Source organism: Sipha flava, unplaced genomic scaffold (assembly GCF_003268045.1).
Source record: "Sipha flava isolate LNK unplaced genomic scaffold, YSA_version1 2_pilon_pilon, whole genome shotgun sequence".
Taxonomy (NCBI): Eukaryota; Metazoa; Arthropoda; class Insecta; order Hemiptera; family Aphididae; genus Sipha; species Sipha flava.
In genome coordinates this window covers 4,377,601-4,398,788 of record NW_020272972.1, presented here as the reverse complement: position 1 = coordinate 4,398,788, position 21,188 = coordinate 4,377,601, and the positions used below count along the sequence as shown (strand labels likewise).

Below are 21,188 nucleotides of genomic sequence, written 5' to 3'. Positions count from 1 at the left end.
TACCAAATTAAATTAAAAATAACTATACTAATGTAATTTTAAACTGTACGAGTAATTAATGTTACTATTATGAATCCAATAATCTTAAGTAATTTAACCCATAACCCGTAATTTGATTATACTCACATTTCTAGATCATAAATTGCATGATGAATTCATGCTATGTAGTCAGATAAAACTATTTTGCTTTAAAATCATTATGGAAAAATTTCCATTGTGATCAAATTACATTCCTATAAATTATGTTATTATTATTATTATTATTATTATTATTATTATTATTATTATTATTATTGTTCAAATATTCAAAACTTAAAAATATCATAAGCTATAAATACTGTAATTTTATCGTTTTATCTGAGTAATTACATTTTTTAGTTAAAATAAATAAAAAAAAATCAATTCAAAATAAATTTGTTTGCGTGCAAACTTAACTGGTGAAATAAATATAAAGAAGTACAATATAATAAAACAGCTTAATATAATTTATAAATATATCAAAACTAAACAAAAATTATGTATAATTTTAAGATACAATTTTTTTAAAAGATTTTAGTTAAACAACAATTTGAATATCTACAATATGTCCGACAGTATGAAATATGTCTTAAATATATTTAAGTCTGTAAGTCAATATTAAAACCCATCTAAACTTACCGATTACAACTGTTTAGTATGACTAAAAACCTAATCAAGTTATTAGATTCAAAATTATTAAATCAACGTTTATCAGTAGGGCTCGGAAGTTGTAGGAGCTAAAAAAGGCAAAATATTCATACAAATATGCATGAATAAATTGTAAAATATGCATGAAAAAATGTTAAATATGCAAAAAAAAAATGTATTTAATATGTAAAAAATTTTTTATTAAATATGAAAAAAAATGTACACATGTAACAAATTTTTTTTATATGTTTTTATTAAATTCAAATTTTTTTGGGTGATTTTTATGGATTGTCATTTTTTCAATCTAAAAAAAATTAGAATGAAAGTTATTTGAAAAATTATATTTATTTGTTATTAATTCAATAATCATATAGATTATTGTAACTGTCATACCTTTAAATGTATTGCATTAAACAATCAGAACTTTCTTTATATTTTCCATATCAAACGAACGACGATTGTCTGAAAGTATATTTTTGTAGATCGAAAAACTTCTTTCAACATCCGATGAAATATGGTTAATGTATTATTGTGTATAATGTTAGTATTAATAATGCACTTGCCATATTGCTATTAGATTAACGATAAAGTCTATAATATTATATAGTGTTCACCTTAATGCTATAAAAATAAATACACTCCGTTAAAATAAATTGATATAATGACGGTAATGTACGGCGACCAATACGTTAAATAATCGAAAATAAAATATAAGATAACTTCAAATTCTTTAGAAAATATTACACAGGCATAAAAATCTCATGAAAATTAAGAAATATGCACTTTTTTCTAAAATTGCCAAAATATGCGAAAAAAATGCATTTTTAATTTTTATATTTAAACTCGTTTTTGTATGGTACGGATTTCTAGCTTGGTCTGCTATAAATTGAGAGTATACAGAAAAATATGCAACTCCTACGGCTTCCGAGCTCGACTTATCAGAATATTACTTTACGTGCAATCACTGACGTTCCTCCTTACATTTATAACCAAACCTTTCACAGTGACATATAAATTAAAACAAACGAAGAAGAATTCGTAATATTTTATAAGCGATTCTTTTCACGTCTAGATAATCACAAAAACCTACTCAGCAGAAATTGTAATACCATAAACTTACCCGTAGTACCTTGCCGTCGGCTAAAAAGAAGATGTTGTAAAGATCTTTAGCTCTAATTAGCCTATTAGAATTTTCTTTCATGCTTTTCTCGTTATTGTTTCTCTTCTCTAGCAATTCATATACTATAATACGTATAATATATTCTTTATTTTTAACCAATGCACGAGTTAAGTGTTTTAATGGGTGACTTCTAAATATTCCTAAACTATCTGCTAAATATTTACTTATTTCACGATACTTATTTTGCACTATGTATAGATTTTATATTTATAAAAAAAAAATTTTAAAAAAAACGTAATTTAGTGTACCATAAGGTAAAATTTTCTCATTTAAAAACTGAATATATAAATATATCTTATATGCAGTTAACTAGTTTTGTATATTAAATTATTTGCATATACTATTTTCTCTAGATCATACATAAATCTATTAAAAAAATCTCTCTATATTGTTCTCTATTAAATTTCACCGTTCAAATTTAAATTTTAGTTAATTATTATAGCTATTTGAGCTCATGCAATTTAATTACAGGATTAAACGAACCTATCCAAAAGTATCATCAATAGTTTAAAATTTTTCCTAAAGTATATAACAATTGAAAATTAAAGAAAATTAAACTTGCAATTTTCTCATATTATTTTTTGAATATCTGTATAATATAATTTATGACAATATTTAATATTTAATAAGTTTCTTATAATTTTAAATTTTACTCTTGTCATTTTTCTTTTTTCTTTAATAATACAATATTTATGCCAATATTTTTTAATTTACAATAATTTAGAATATGCTTATTACAATTATTATATAGGTATTGCTGCATACACCTCGTTAATTTCATGTCTTGTCAATAAATGGAAGAAGTTTCTTTTAATGTATTAATGAATATAATCTGTGTTATTATTTATTATTAATCATTTTTCTAATTAATACTAATGAATTCAAATTCTATGAATTGATTATTCGTATATTATCATTTGAATTCTAAATACAAAGTATGTACAAAAACTTAATAGAATAAAATTTATATTAATAATCATATTTAAATAATTTAAGTTGAACTAAAAAAGTCATTAGATGATTTATAGGTCAATTTCGTTAAAATATAATTTAAAATCAACAGTCCAAAAATATTTTATATAGTTAAATTAAGTTAATTGGTTAACTTGTCTAAACACTTAATAATAAGTTTCTAATAATATATTAATGTTTGATCAACTCACACGTAACATAGATTTATAATATTATAATATACCATGTCATTATATTTATATATTTGATAAAAAAAAAAGTATACAATTCGATTATATTTTATTCTTATAGCCGTGGAACAATGTTCAAAAAAGGCGTTAAAAGTTTAATGAGAATGGGTAAACAGAGAAATTCACAAGACAAGGAGGCATTGGTGGACAGCGATGATAGTGCACAAATGGCTCCTATTACTTATCGAAGAGGCCACGCGACAGAGACAAGTGATCTTTCATCGGACAACGAGTCTATTAACTCCCTCAACGCTGAATATTCACCCAAGCCGAGAAAGTAAATTACCCAATAAGTAGAAAAGTAAAGTTCTTAAAACTGAATACAAGATGTGCAATTTTTTTTCTTTCTATTTTTAGACCGTTGAAACACAAAGATCAACTAAATACGACCCAGAACGCACTCAAATCGCAAGATTTTCAAGTTTGCGTTACTATCATTGAAGCCAGACAACTGGCAGGGTTAAATATGGATCCCGTGGTCTGCGTACAAGTTGGTGAAGTAAAGAAATACACGAGCGTGAAGGAAAGCACTAATTGCCCATACTACAACGAGGTATGCTTATGCGCAGTATTGTAACAATATTATTAGAACGTGTACGCTAAAGTGTACTACAGTTTTAACGTTCCATTGACCGACAATGAAATGGGCTACAATACCGACGCTTACTAGTACATTCGAACGCATGATCGTAATCATATCCAGGGATCTATGAATATAAAAAAAAATTCCCTACGATTCTCAAATTACGAGTGTACCACGTCATCTAACTATTCAATTATAGAGTCTTATAAATCCATAAAACCGGGAATTATTTTCAACCAACAATATATAATATTTCGAAACCATAGATATTTTGTACGGTATTCACTTGTATACCAAACTTTTGTTAGCTTTGGCTCATAGTGAAAAATGCCAAATCTTAATTCAAAGAGTTGTATTCATCAACTCACTATATAGGTCGTCGTCTTGAGTGTTGGGTTTAGTCATAATATTATAATTTTGGATTTATGAGAAAATATTCATGAGACTGAATTTAGGCCTAAATATTTCAAGTCAGTAAACTGATATTTACTTATTTATTTATTTATTATTTCTATATATATTATGTATACTTAATATGCTTAGCTAAAATTAACTGAATAAATAAAAATATGAATTAAATTATAAAATAAAAAATTTTACAAAAATATAATAAATTCAATGGGATTAAAATGAAAAAAGTAAATTGGTATTTTATTAGCAATGACAATTATTCCATTGATCGGAGATGTTAATGACTAATCATTTGTGTATAATTTTATATAAAATTTATTAGTTAATCTATTTTTAAACCAACAGATGCTTAAGTTAAAAAAAAAATCTTACAGTTCTAAAGAAATTTTAAATCCATTTTAAAGTTTAAATTACATATAATTACAGATTACATATTATTACACATATACCTATATCATAGGTACGATATGTTTTTACTAACGACAAAGTAATGAAATAATGTTATTTACTTGTATTTTAAATTTCCAATACCTATAACATTTAATTATTATTATCGTCATAATATGTATCTAATTATCTGTTAAGTATTTAATTTTATTAAAAAAACCGTTTTAATTAAATATAATTTATCAAATTCAGTAAATAAAATTAATTAGCCTCGCATCCAACACAATTCATTGTTCTAATATTTTGTTTTTTTTTATAAAACGCCTGTAATCTTTGTACATAATTATAATTCTAGATTATTTACATTACCAATGTGACATATTCATAATTTTAATCGGCTTAAAATAACGATATATTTTGAACAAACTCGGTTAAGTCATAAAAAGCTTTATGGCCAATACCTTTTGTAAATATATAGTATATTACATTATATACTTTATTTATAATAGCAACATTTTGCTATCATTCTTTATGACATTATAATTCCTACATAAAATCCGAGCTTATTTTTGAGTGGGATTAAAATATTTAATTTTCGTCTTTCCCGACTTATAATTATAGTGTTCTTTTATTTATTTAAATTTTTTGAGCATTAATCTCATTATTCTTACCTGAATAATTCATTATCTTAGATAATTTAATCATGAAATTCACTATTATATACATAAAAGTCTTAAATTATACATTCAAATAAGACGAACATATTTGGAGCATAGATCATCAATTTCAAGCGTTAAAACCAAGAGTTAAAAATACTATCAAACTAACCGGTTCATTTTTTTATAATAAAATCGAGTATGTCAAACACCTATAAATATACACAAATTACAATAAAATATTTTAAAAATTCTAAAATATATTTCAATGTTAATATAAGTAGCGCTAAGTTAATATTTTAAGTCATTATGATTTATACTTTTAATAATAAACATCCGATTCTAAAACACATTTTTGATATACACATATATTCTACTATATATGTTATTTTCCTCATCAGATTCAAGTAATCATAACAATACAGGGTGTATCAAAAGTCTTCATCCGATTTCAGAATATTATATTTATATTAAAAATGAAGATATAAGGGTTAAATAAAGTAAAATATATTCTTAAAATAGTCAAGTTTTATTTACTTTGGTTACAAATATTCAATATAACCCCCACCGGTCGCCCGACACACATCTATACGGTAATCATATTCTTTCCAAACGTTGCTGATCAAATTTGGTGTCACGGCATTAACAGCATCTTTGATTCTGATTTTAAGCTCTTCCAAGTTTGTAGGTAATGGTGGTACATACACTTTATCTTTTATGTAGCCCCATAAAAAAAAATCACATACTGTGAGGTCAGGGGAACGTGGTGGCCATGGATGAATCGCCAAATCGTCGTTTCCTTTACGCCCAATCCACCGCTGAGGGAATTCACCGTTCAAATACCGGCGAACTTCTAACTTCCAGTGCGGCGGTGCTCCATCTTGTTGAAAAACAAACTCATCACTATCCGCTTGTAACTGTGGAAACAACCATGTTTGCAACATGTTTAGATATGTGTTACCCGTTACTGTGTTTTCTTCAAAAAAAAAATGGACAGTAAACTTTTTTACTGGAAATTGCACAGAAAACATTGATTTTTGGTGAATATCTTTGATGCACAACAGTTGCGTGTGGTTGCTCTAAAGCCCAAATCCTGACATTATGGCGGTTGACTTTTCCACTTAGATGAAATGTGGCTTCGTCCGAAAAAAACAATGCGTGAGACAAATGACTCATTTTCTTCTTGTTTTTCGGATATGAAATTGCAAAAATCAATCCTTTTTTGTTTGTCATCCGGTAGGAGGGCTTGTAACAGTTGTATTCGGTATGCCTTCAATGTCAAACGACGTCGTAGAACACGCCAAACGGTCGAATGTGGGAGATCTAGCTCTAGGCCTGCACAACGTGTAGACTTCTGTGGACTTCGAACAAAACTTTGTCGAACTCGCTCGATGTTTTCGCCAGAGGTACGAGGTCGACCTGAGCGTTTCTGTGCACACAGACAACCACTTTCTTGGAAAGTTTGGTGCCAACGTTGAATGCTTTGAGTAGTAGGAGCTTCAGTTCCATAAGTTCTTCGAAAATCACGTTGAACGGTTATCGCCGACTCACACTTATTGAAACGTAAGACGCAAAATACTTTCTGTTGCGGAGTCGCCATAACGAAACAAACTAATGATTCCTAGTTCACTAACCATTACGGTGCCAAATTTATTAACTAAATAACTTAAAATAAACTTGATTATCTAATCTTTCCATTAATACATTGGTCATTAACCTGCGATTAACCGTCGCCGAACTATATCAGTTCGTAATCGGATGAAGACTTTTGAAACACCGTGTATAACCTTCATTTAAAATACAACGATCACTATATTATTAATAATATTTAAATTTACAACACAACAGATATATTGACCATAAACTAATTGTTACAAAGTGTCGATAAAAATAAAATATTAGTTTTAAAATTTAAATCAAAATGCCGAAAATTATCGACTATATTACATTTATACAAAGGTCCTACATTGGTAACTCCTGCCCAAGCGTGAAATGTTAATTTCAAACAACAAATACACTTATTTTTTGGTGTACTAATATCATGGGCGATGGGCTTTTCTTCGTAAAATACGAGTATAATGCGTAATGTACCTACTCATATCTCTTTAGTTTGTCCATTAATTTTCATGACAAGAATACTCAGTGATCGTTTTGTTTATATGCACATATTAAAAACAAAAAAAGTTGTACTCTACATAGAGGCTTCACATATCTTGTTTACTACTACTACAAAAGTGATTATCCTTAACTAAAAATTGATAATCGATTTAAATATATGATTGTATGAATCAAAATTGTTAAAGTATAATCGAATAATCAGAAAATTACCCTTTTACAGTATAAGAAAAATAAAATGTATTACTAATAAATTAACTTAAACATTTCATACATTTAAACAGTGTTATTATTTTAAATCTATGCTATTTTCTATAAGCTTTTCAGAATTCAAAAAATATTTTTTCTTGGTTTTTAGATAGATAGATAGATAGATAGATGTATCAATACAATTCTTATGACCTACGACTGACTATAGTGGCGTTATATCATATAATGATAATAGATTTATTATTATTCAACCGCTCATCAATATATAATAGGAACACGTAGAAGTTCAAACACTAACGCAGAAACATAAAACCACTTTGAAAAAATAAAAAAACCATCATTCACAGAACATGTACACATACTTTTGAAATAAAAAGATTAATATTTAATATTAAGCATTATAAAAATATCACACAAAAAACTTTTAAAATTAAAATTTTTATTTTTCTATTGAACAAATATAACAAGTATAATACTATTGGATTTTTGTTATACTGGGCAAAATATTGAACGATCAATAATAATGTTCAATTTTGAATTAAAGAATTACAAAACGATTCAATGCCAAACTAATCATACAACTTTCTTCGTGTAAAATCCATTGGCTATCACATCATAGAATCAATGCCTTACTTTCCTTTATCAATTACTAGTCCTTTCCTGTCAATTTCTTTATCCAGAAATCCTACATCTTCTCATATCACAGAACAATCTCTTCTACTAGTTGGTGTCCTCTTTCAGAAACTTGCGTAAAAGTTGATTTAGTCTTCGTCAAGCATGTCCAATCAATAGTTATATTTCACCCTTGATTGTATTCCATATGTAAGTGATCTAGAAAATACTTTCTAAGTCGTCAATTTCCCACGATTCATTAAAAATTTCATTGTAAATATTTATAAATAATAGTCGAATCAATTATTTTAAATACTATTGCATAGTTTATTTGTGGTATGGTATAAAATAAATTCTTCAGCTCTTATATAACTATAGATTATAATACTTATCAAATAACACTAAACTGCTTACTTTCAACATTTATTCATACATTTTTGTATTTATAAATATTATATTTCTTTTTTGTTTCAGTATTTTGTATTTGATTTTCATATGCCATCTGTGATGTTATTTGATAAAATTATTACTCTATCGGTAAGTTAGTTTTATGTTATTTACACGCTTATATTTTATAATTAAATTATACATGCCCTAACTGAAGGCTTTGATGTCTTTTCCAACGACCCACAAAGTCAATAAAAAAATTGGGGAGACATCACTGTTGGACCCATGTATTTAAATTATCTAATTTATTCAATTAGCTTACTTCTCATCATCTTACATTAACGAAAAAAATCTTCTAAATTTGCCTTCTACATATTTTACTTTTACATTAATATGATCATGATTTATATATAAATATAAAATAATTTATTTGTATTACTTTTATAAATTTAACATTTAAATATATCAATACATCGTAATGAAGATAAGATATTCATCATAATGTATATTTTATATATAACATTTTAAATAATAATTTACAATATAAAACTTTTTCACATTAAGTAGACCAACCATTTTAGAATAAAAATATTTAATTATTTAAAAATACTCCCCAATACTTATTTGTGCTTCGTTCTGTTTTATAATACATTAACCAAGAAATATGCCTTAAAATGAATTCATATATTTTATAAATTTATATGGTACGAGCTATTTTTTTGCGTACGTAAAAATAGAAAAATATTTCAAGTACTTAACTGTGTTCCGTAAACACAGCTTCCATAACATTAAAATTAATACATTTTCACTTTATTTTTTTTTTGGTACTTTTTACTTATATTATTTATTATAATATAACTTTGTTTAGTTAAGAAATATTAACACAAAAATAGGAGTTATCACAAAATATAGTTCACTAATTATAATTTAACAAGAATGTATTATAAGAAACCTGGACATACAACGGTAATTACGAATATAACATATAATATGTTTTTCCTAGTGTGATTTATAAGACTTTTAAGCACAGATATTGTATGAAAAATTACTTTAAATAATACTATTTATTAATAACGATACAATATAATACGAAATAAAACTAATATCTGCTCAGTAAATTATCATATTTTAAAAAAACATTGAAATACAATATATGTATACCAAACATTTCAGTTGTAATTAAATCAAAACGTTGGACCAATCAAATAATAAATTCCGCTTTTATTTTTTTTTAATTAGTATGATTTATCTAAAAAATTTTATCATAACCAGAATATTTTCCTTTTTAAAACTAAAACTAAATGAATACGAATATTTATATAATCAATATGTCTTTTCCTGTATAATAATCTGTAAATATTAAAATATATTTATTTATTTATTTATTTATTTATTTATTTTTTTTTGTATAAATTTATAATTATATCGGTTTTATTATACAAAATGTTTTTATCAGTTCATGTGAAAACATTATGATGAAGAAGTTAGAAAATTCATTATTTACATGGTTATCCATGTATTGTATACATATAAAAAGCCATTATTTTTTTTTTTATATATATACATATCACGATTAATATATTTTCCTTTAAATAATATCTTTATGGAAAATCTTCAGGTTTTGCATTCTAAAAAAATCTTAAGGTCAGGCACGGTGGTTGGATCGTTCAAAATCGACTTACACACTGTCTATGAGACACCCGGTACATTGCATATTTTTTCTTAATTTCTTTTTTTTTCGTTTCTTTTTCTTTTTATATTTAAATATATATATATATATATTATATACACTTTTTTCATCCTTGATATATATTTTGAATACTATTAAACACATAATGCAACATAAATTTAAGAATACATTTTCTCTGTATCACTCTTCTTAATCCACACATGTACACACCAATAAATATATTGAATACACACTCGTTATATAAGTAACTATATTATATTATGGAGGAACTAATTCCAACGTAATTTTGCTTGTTTACCGTGTTTTGTCTTATTTTGTTAAAATGCTTCTTGTAAGCATAATATATTTTAAATATAAATTATTATTTGTTTTAATATAATAAAAATGTGTCTAACCTATTTGCGGATTTCATATAATTCAAAATATTAAATAATATTGCTTTCAGAACATATTTTTGTAACTATTGTGTTAAAAAAAAAAAAATTATATAGCAAAAGGTATTGTAATTTATTAGTGAAGTCGTGTTCTTTGTCATGTGGGTTCGTTTCACTGTTTACATTTCCGATTTCCCTGGTGATTTCTGTGATTGATTAATAGACGTGTGCATGATGGTTTGCACTATAATTTAATGCTGTCACACCAAAAACAAGGTCGTCCATATATTAAGCAACACCAGTATTGTTTTCAGACTACAACATTTAAATGGTCTGGGTTGTTTCATTTTCGAATACTCTCCATTCTAAAGAAAAGTCTTAATATAATGCAGAACTTTGTTTATTTTTGACATTAACTATTAAAAAAAAATAAATAAATAAAACATGCGAAATGCTACAATATTACAGTTAAACTTTATCGTAATTGTTTAATCATAATTTTTTTTTCTCTCGTTTCCATTTAAATAATTATATTTCTAATTTAAATTTATGTAATATATTATATCTACATTAAATCATAATGTGTAGCAAATTAGCAAATTAAAAATTAAAAATATTTGTTGAAAAAAAGTAAAGGAATGAATTGAAAATGCACATAAAATGAATCAAATATTTAATTAAATTTGTATTAAATTAAACGATGAACATAAAATTTTTTCGTGATTTATGAAAATTAAAGAAAATAAATCAAAATATAGAACAAAACATCTATAATACAAATAATTTAATTCATTCTTAATTTATTTTTAGTTAAATATCTACATGTGGCATTTATTTTTAAATTATATATGTTAAGAATAATTTGCCTAATATATTACACTAAAATATTTTTTCTTTTAATTTTAAGAATTAACATAAAATATTTTTAAAAACTACTTTATCAGTAATTAAAAATTAATATTATGGACAAAAATATTCATATTATATTTTAATGAAAATTTAAGTATGCATTAAATTTTATAATTTAATTTAAAATTTTGAAGAATTGATATATTTTTATTCTTATCATTAAAATTTAAATAAGTTTAAGAAATTTTTTTATATTTTTAAGTAATCATCATATAATAAACGTGGAAGTTTTATCAAACTTTGATGATAACAATAGAATTTAATTTAAATTAGATCCTTTTTACACTTTTCTAGTTTTTCATTTCATTTTATGTTTTCCAAACAAATCTATTGAACTTTAAGAACTACAAAATATTCAATTATATTTTAGGTTAATAATCTTGTATTTTAGTGCATCTGCATCAACCGGTAGATTTAGTATTAGAGATCAAAAATAATAAATTAACCAGTATTGGTAAAAGTATAAATAACATTAATTAATTTAAACTTTTAAACAAAACTTAGTTTATTTCATAATTTTCTAATTTAAAATTCATGTAACATTGCTTTATGCAATAATTAATATTATGCCTAGTTTGAACGTAATACCAGACAACTATAACATTAAGTAAAGTTTAAAATTAAATTTATTTATTACTTACAAAATTGTTTCTTAAAAAGAAAAAAACCGGAAATTTCAATATTCAATTTATGATGAAAATAACTCATCGCCAGTTATACAGATATAAGGATCTACAAGCCTATTGTTATAATAATATCACTTAACTTTTACTAACACATACCTATGTGTGTTTATTTTATTTCACACGAATTGCTGGACTTTTATTATGTTTTTGTTTTCTGTTTATCCAAATGTTCAAAAAAGGTCTTACAATCAAGACACATATTAAAAGCATCAAAACTGTGGGGCAGCTTTAAATTAGACGTTGGCACCGTCTGGTACCAGCCAGGTACATAGATATGGATATACCTCTATAAATTGTATAGAAAAAAAAATTTATAATGTTATATAAATCATGTACAATATTGTGTAGATAAACCAAGTATTGAGTGTACTGCAGAGATCTATAGGAATGTTTTTGTATTATTTTTGTTGTTGATAACAATGACCACCTGTTCAATGTTAATAAATCCATATATTACTGTAATCATTTAATATATTCCGTAACGGACATCATCGTATTTATCATGTGACATGCTGTATATTTCATTTTTCTTTCCCGCAAACGACATTAACGTCTCGTTTCACTATATTTTTCACCGCATGCATTTCCTTTCACACAATATATTATACTCAGCTGGCTCTATTACTACCTTATTTTCCTTGGATTTTTTTCCACATTATAGCACGTTTTGTTCTCCTAACGATATTTGATTAAAGCGTTTTGCCCCTAGGACTTAAAAACGTGATATGTATCATTTTTTTTTTTTTTTTATTATTCTTAAAGCACCTTAATATTTTTATTTTTTGAATCTAGATGTAAATGACAATGGGCTGAATTATTTTTGCTTTTCCGTTCAATTATTGATATGCATGGTTTTTTACTAGTCACCGTTTTCGATAAAATCAATACCTCAATGGATGAAATCATGATTTTTATAACCAGTACATCTATCTTGGTAATTTTTAAACATACGTTATAAACTCGTACTGTCGTTAAAAAAATATTACTCGTATAGAGTTAGCTTCGTGTTAATTTAATTATTAATGATCTTAATATGTGAGGATTATGATGTGTTATGAGTACCTAATAAAATAGTGAGAAAATTTGAATGAAATGAAAAATTTATTCCCAGATGTTATATAACATGTGCTGTACAGAATAGTACGAGTATGATTTGAAAATTACATTTGTTTTTTAATTCTCTAATGAAATTGTATGAAGTAATAATTACCCTCGACAGTTAAAAACAAACAAAAAAGTAAGTGAATGCAGAGTTTACGGATTTAAATTACTTATAGCACCTAGAGAATGTTAGATTGTCATATTTATAATTAACATAATTTAAATGTTTAATTACACTTTAACGAGGAACGAATACAATAGCAATTAATTTTACAAATTATGAACACATGGGTTATACCTGTTACTTTTTAACTACACCGCGAATGGAATGGGGTAATTTAATTCTTTACATAAATATGTCGGACATAGCAGCACTGTTTTTGTCTGCTGCTTACGAATTGCGTACCGTATAAAAATGTATAAAAATGTATAATACTAATTGCGTCCCGGGTTTTTCTTGAGGATTGCTGAATTGCATCCCGATTACCTGTGATATTATCTAAAACATATAAAGGCGAAATTATTGTTCATAAATTATTTTAGTATTTTCGATTTAATAAAAATGATTACATTAAAGCTTTGATAATTTTCTTACAAGTTACGTCCTGTAGAACAATTCATCTATTGTCGCAGTGCAGTGTTAACAGTCCACTACACTACACGTGTTACTTTTTTTAACCAATCATGACGAGTGTAATGAATACTATGTACAGAGAAAAACGATATGTAATTTATTTTCTATTGACGAGTATACATTTTAATTCCACAAGCACCTACTTAAAAAACAATATTGAACGGTGGTCTTGCTGTAAAAAAATGTGTGAATCTTATATTCATTTAAACTTCGATTACGATTTAGTCAACAAAGTTATTAATGGTAATCATCATGAAGAAAACAAAATATTAAACCGTCGAACCGTGAGTAATAAATTAAAATGAAAAGCTCCCTACGATATTAGTGAGAAACCAAGTAAAGTAATAAATTATTGACAATCGGTATGTAATCAAAAAAAAAAAAAAATGGGAACGCAAGTAGTATGACTCCCAAAAATACCTGAGAAGCAATTCGAAAAGAATTTTTGCCACGGGACGCAGTTCGTATGCAGCTTTTTTGTCATGTTACACTATACAATATAAAATCCACAAATAACTTAGTTCGAATACAGATATCTTGAACATATGGATCAAAATATTAAATTGTTTAAAGATTCAGTACGTTATTCTGTCGTTAAATGCATAGTGTTTGCAACATGAAAAAAATTGATTACACAATAATTGTATAAAAATATTTTAACTATACCACAGTTAGCTAAATTTATATTTGATATTTTTGTTATGTTCCGTATCGAATATTTTACTGCAAAAACACGTGTATCATATTCTTCAAAAAGCCTTTGAAACGCATCATGAAATATTCTGTCAAACATTTTAGAATTGATATTTTTTTCAAAAGTAAACTACAAATGGTACGAGTGAAGAAGAGGTATTTTGAATTTCTAAATAGTTAAAAAATAATTGAAATAATTTTTACAAATAAATTTCAAACAGCTATTAAAAAAAAAAAAAAAAAAAAAAAAAAAAAAAAAAAAAAAAAAAAAAAAGAAAAGAAAAGAAAAGATTTTACCAAGGACTTAACCTAATCTGGGTATTTTTAACTTTCCCAAAACAGTGAAAATGTCCTGAAGTCGAAAACGGTATCGTGCATCATTTTTTACTGTTTTTTTTATTAATCAATTTTTTTGTTTTTATATTAAATGTAATGTTCAGTCGGAAATTAAGTGAAAAACAAATCCTTTATTTTGTTTTTGTTTTGACTTTTTTATCTTCAATTTAAAATCACTATAACACTGCTGTGCGATGACATTTCAGAACATCAATTTTATCACAAATGGGCTCTTCTTACCGATCCCGATGACATAGCCGGCGGACCCAAGGGATATCTAAAATGTGACATCAGTGTAATCGGAAAAGGCGACACAATCAAAATACCTCCTAAAACGGAAAAAGACGAAGACGATATAGAAGCGTGAGTTTGTATAACAAGTTATTATAATATAATTCAATTTTTATCCATTTAAACTACTCATGCACTTACCATCTATGAGCCTACTGTATAAGAAAATAACTAATTAATTATTATTTTCTTAAATATGGTTTGGTATTATGTACAAATGTAATTAGGAAGAATAATGATTTCGATATTCATATACCTTGCAATATAATCAAATTTAGAATTGTTAAATTTATAAATTTATAAAAATTCATTCAAGAATAAATAATAATCAGGGTTCGGGAGTTAAAGCATTTGTTTATTTTTATGTATTGACTTAGAATGTAGCAAAGTGTTATAGAAGTGTATGTCAAGTTATAATACGTACAATTATGAAATTTGAGTGCCTTTTCTTGCTTTTTGCTTTTTCCAACAGTTTTTTAAAAAAAATGATTATTTCCAGATTTTCTGATTATTTTTGCTTATTTGACCAGTTTTTTTTTACGTTTTTAGAGTTTTATCCTGCAAAGTCGTTTTTGAAAGAATTAATATTAAAATTAATTCTTATCTTATCTACGTTGTCACGTAGTTTGTCGCCGTCAAAGGCATCGTTGCAGAGTTAACAAAGATATTCCAACGCTGAAAATAAAACTAAGTGTCAAACGTCAGAATGATCAAGAACTGAGAGAATAGTTAACATTTTATTTTTCAGAAAAATCCATAAAAAATTTAAAGTCCTAAAAGTAAAAATTTATTTTCGTTTTGTTTCACTTTTTAGTTAGAATTTTATAGTTTTTTTGATTAAATATTCTTGCTTAGTTTTAAATTTTTTAAATGATTATTTTAGTGCTTATTGTAATAATTTTAAGTGCTATAAGTCCCGAGCTCTGATAATAATTTTATAAATAATCTCTATGTAAATTAAAAAATTTGAATGTAGGTTTATGGTGTATTTCTATATTTACCTATTAGTTTGAAAAAATTAAAAAATGTTGTTGGTAGGGTCACAGTTATTTATTTTGTCATTATTCAAAGTTTTATTTTTGTGTTTAAAAGTATTTTATTTCAAAAAATAAAGATTTAAAAATGTGGTTTAAACTTTCAACACTACATTTTAGGTTTTTATATGATATTTTCTAAAGTTTTTTAACAATTTCCAACAAAGCTGCATAATGATTTTAAAAATAGTTTTTTGATTTCTATACGTTAAATTATAATATTAGTCATGGTGACAGATAATCATTTATGGGTTCACAAATTTAAAAATGTAATAAGTTATTATTAATAATCCTTATACATTTTACTGACAAAGTCCAAAACAATCCAACAATAATGCCAGTTGAGAGTTTGTTAGGATATTTTGGGAACGATCTCCGATTATTTTAGTTCCCATTTCATATGCCCGGCAGAACATACCATTTCGTCGACCATCGAGCTCCCATCAAACCGCACAACATTTTTCGATCCGTAATTGCGTAAAATTGTGCTATATTAATTTGACGGCGTTTTCACCACATCCGTCCACGTGTAAATGACGTTATTCTGGAACTACGCTATTTGAAAAAATGTTTGACGAATTATTTCTGAAAATATTTTTCATCACATATTTTCTTCGTTATCAAACAAGTCAGATGGTTTGATTCGAACGGGACTGTAGGAAAGAAAGAACGGCGAGTTAGGATCACGTTCGTGACCTCGTTCGATCATGTTATTATTGTTCCCGCGATCGGATTCGATGACATAATATTTGTTCAACCTGAAGATTGTGTCGAGTTTTCCGGGTGAATGAAGCACGGCGCTTTTTCGCAGTGCACGTGTACAATTCATCAATTTCTCTTAATGTGTTAGGAACCTGTTGCTGCCCGATGGCGTGCCCGTCGACCGGCAGAGGGCCAAGTACGTGGTGCGGATATACAGGGCGGACGGTTTGCCGAAAATGAACAGCACGCTGGTGGCTAACGTGAAAAAAGCATTCACCGGCGAGACCCGTGACCTGGTCGACCCGTTCGTGCAAGTATCGTTCGCCGGGCTCACCGTAAGTCAATCTTATCGATTACAATAATACTGAAGTATTCGGTCCGACCGACAATATTAATTCGTTTTCGACGCATTTCGTTTCACTCGTGTTCACTGATTTTACGTTTTCACATACAATTTATTTATGTTTATAAATATAATGGTTTAGTTTTTTTTTTTTTTAATACAATTTATCTTTACAGTTATTATATAACGTGATTTGAAGAACCTTCTCAAAGCATATGCTAATTATTTAATTGTATACATTTACAATAAATGTGTTTATCCTTAATTTTGTTAATATTTATTTTTATATTTTTTTAACACAGGTATTAATGAGTTAACCATTAGAGTTAGAAGTTCAAATGATTAAAATAGTGGGACAGCTATAGCAGACATTTAAATTACACATACATTAATGGTGGTTATAGCGACAATATTTATTTTCCATTAAAATCCTAAGTGTATTTCTGATACATAAATTAAGACTCGAAGATACAATGATTGAACGGAATGCTTATTAAGTTTCAGTTGATTAGTAATCCTTAATTATCGGATTAACAGAAATCTACTGTAATTATTCATCAGATTAATTTCATAAAATGTAAAAATATAATAACAATTTTGTGAAATTGTTGTAAGCTATTATACATACATTGAATCACTTTAGGTCTAAAGATTGTCAATTTTAGTTGTTTAATTTAAATGAATATATATGTTTCGGGTAATATGAAATACCAGACAATATACACATTGCTTGGCCAATTTGAACCTTAAATATAAATGAATAATTAAAAAGTGCAAAGTTTCTTGAAAAGCATGAAAACTCGATTGGTTAATCGTAAATATCAATTACTTTTCATTTATTGTTGTCTGACTGTATCGACATAGTTATATTAATTTTATCAATCTGATATGGGAAAACAATATATATAAGATAGAATAATATAAATAGTGAGTTAGAAATATAGTACTGATATTTTATACTTTGTTCTATGCTATAAAAAAATTATGATATTAGTAAAATATTGTACGGTTATAATAATGAGTATTATTATTAAAAATGTATTAATATTCAAATTGCCTGGGCAAGGCCAGTGTCCGAACAATGTATATCTACATCGCCTATTTTTCTACATCACTCATAATGTATCACATATAATATCATCATGTAACATATCATATCGTAATATGTACACTCGCAATGAGTGAAGAAATTGTGAATGCATCCAAAGAAGCTTTTATTAATCAAACAACAATCACAATAACACTCAAGCATATTTCACATAATTTAAAATTGAAGCACTAAATTAAATGTTTTATATTTATAGAATTTATAATAATATAAATATTTATATTTATAGGATACACGCTTTTCCAGATAAATAGTTTGCTCCGGCAACACATACATTTCTCGACTAGCTGTTAAATTTCCAACTTTTATTTCTGTACTAAATTATTTGCGATCTCATATAGATCGTCTAATTTATTAACTATTTAAGTTAACTGTTTACATTCGATGAAAAAAAATAAAACTCAGGATAACTGAAACTTTTATCGTCCCTACGGATTCTGTTTCGGACGAATTTCACCGTGTTTGACAAACTTTCTAAGGAAAACTTGAATTAATTTTAACCACTTCGGTACCAATTGTCTTGTTTTTCCGAGCTCCGATTTTTTTCCGATACCTGAAACGAATTGAACTCAAACGTAGCCGTCGTCACACCTGTATTATATTGAAACAGAGTTGCACGTACTTCTAATACACGTCTCAAAATTCCGACACGTAAGATATTGTGACATGAACGGGCGACATTAATACTTAATCCGGTTTGGGGTCGTATGTCTCGGACAAGCCTCCGGAATTTTTGGAATGTAGAACTTTAAACGCAATAAGTATATGTGAGTAAAATCTAATAGTGACGAAACACAATTTCCCAAATGTTTTTACTCGTTTCGCTAACCTAACGTCGTGGACATGATGTGTTTCCTTGACACTAATCGTACAAACTTAACACTATTTTCATGATAGAACCCAGTTACTACTAAGATAAATCTTGTCTTATATTTTATTCTGTCTATGGACAAACTGGTGTTGGAAAAATATTTAAATATAATATTCTTATTTCGCACAAATTATAATTATATTATATTTTATTTTATTTTAATTGTAAAGCATTTCACAGTTATTGGTTATTATTAACGTCTTCTTTACATTTTCAATCATTTTATTGATGTACATTACATAATTATTTTAACTCCTTATGTCAATTATTTCCCTTGTCTATTATTTATGATTTGCTTAATTTACTCAATCCTTAGTCTTTCTCTTCATATATAACCTTCAACATCACCTTATATGACGCTTTACGATAGTCTATCATTGCGTAGTATATGTCCTACCATGTTGTCTCTTCAAACTTTTTTGATATACCAAAGTATTCTCTTTTCCCTTATTCCATGTACTACTGTTAATTTTGTATTCTTTCCATCCGTTTAATCTTTATAATTTTACAATAACACCATATTTCGAAGGCCTCTATTTTTTTTTTCTACTATACTGATAATAAATATAAGTTGACTAAAAAAAAAAAAAAAACAATTATCGGATTAAATTCTGTAAACATATAACACCCTATTCGCAAAAAATTATTCAACAGCACGAATTTTTTCTCACTTGTCACTATTTATGTCACTGCCCGTCAGAGTTTTTAAACTAATGATGGTAATACTTTTAAATATATACATATAAAAGATACTTTAACATCACAAATGTGTGTATTTATCGTAGTATACTAATCCATCATACTTTAAATATTATATTTTTAATAAAAAATATGTTCAAAATAATTTTATTGTAATTTTTCTTCCTTATAAGTTTTGTCTCATTTTTTCTTTAAATAAATATAAAATACAATTTTTGGATGAACGATAAAATAAAAATATTTACAATCTAAATAAAATTTCATAGGCCAATATTTATAGACATATTTGAATTATTGTATTTTGCTTCACCAACAAAATATACATAAAATCAAACCTAAAGGCTTATAGTTTTATCAATTTTATGCCGGTATTCTGTCGGATGTAACAAGAAGCAATGGACAAAGGCAAATATTCAGTTTGTATATCTTATTAGATTAAGTACTTTTTAATTTTAGCAAAAGTCTATCAAATTTAAAATTTTAGTAAATTAACATTGCTTATGTAGATAATGTATCAAACATTTTAAAGTCTTATAAATCAATATAATAATAATAATAAAAAAAAACCTCTAAATTATGGGAGTTACATTGTTTGTTTAAGATGATATTTAAAGTTAATTCATCAAAGTTTAATTTTAAATAAACTAATTCAAATATTTCTACATATATTTTCTAAATATAGAAACCTAATTGAATTTATAGATTTAATCTTTATAACACGAGTATAATAAAATGGACAATACATTTTAACATAAATTAAATATAATTCTAAATAAAAATAATTGTTTATATGAACTTGAAGTTATTTTTTTAATATTAAATTGAATCTTATTCAGATGCATTTTATATGAGTTTATCAAGCATAGTATATATTTTGAGCAAAAACTTCTTGGCGTAGAATGTTTTCCATTGGAAATATGTTTGTGATTCGTTAATTTTACTTCGTGCAAATATAATAAATTAAAATTGTAATTGTTAATTAACTGTAATAGTTAATAACTAAAGGTTCTAAAAAAAAAAAAAAATTGTAATTATCTTATGATAATTTACAGTCTTATTTTGCCATTTTGAGTCACATTTATTTTCATATAGGAAAATCGATATTTTGTGGATTCATTATAAATTAGACATATCATGCTCCATCAACTTCAAATGTGTGCAACTGATATTTATGAACACTCTGTCATTGAAACATATTTATCGATTCAAATAAATGTATTACCTACATTATCAAATGATTTGATAAAATTTTGTTTATTAACATACATTACTATTAAACAACAACCTTGAATTCAATACCGAAATAAT

At 26.1% G+C, this 21,188-nt stretch overlaps 1 protein-coding gene across 4 annotated transcripts in view; it reads left to right on the top strand.

Moving 5' to 3' along the window:
* The window catches only part of LOC112686005 (otoferlin-like), a 175,491-nt gene that overhangs the window by 138,707 nt on the left and 15,596 nt on the right, over positions 1-21,188 (top strand). For 3 of the 4 annotated variants that reach the window (XM_025558099.1, XM_025558098.1, XM_025558095.1), the window contains exons 5-10: positions 3,110-3,325; positions 3,406-3,601; positions 8,497-8,559; positions 12,248-12,332; positions 15,039-15,195; positions 17,008-17,194. In XM_025558099.1, the coding sequence (XP_025413884.1) occupies positions 3,110-3,325; positions 3,406-3,601; positions 8,497-8,559; positions 12,248-12,332; positions 15,039-15,195; positions 17,008-17,194 (904 nt within the window). Of the gene's footprint in view, positions 1-3,109; positions 3,326-3,405; positions 3,602-8,496; positions 8,560-10,027; positions 10,113-12,247; positions 12,333-15,038; positions 15,196-17,007; positions 17,195-21,188 lie in introns of all 4 variants that reach the window. The other variant, XM_025558097.1, reaches the window with a different exon arrangement.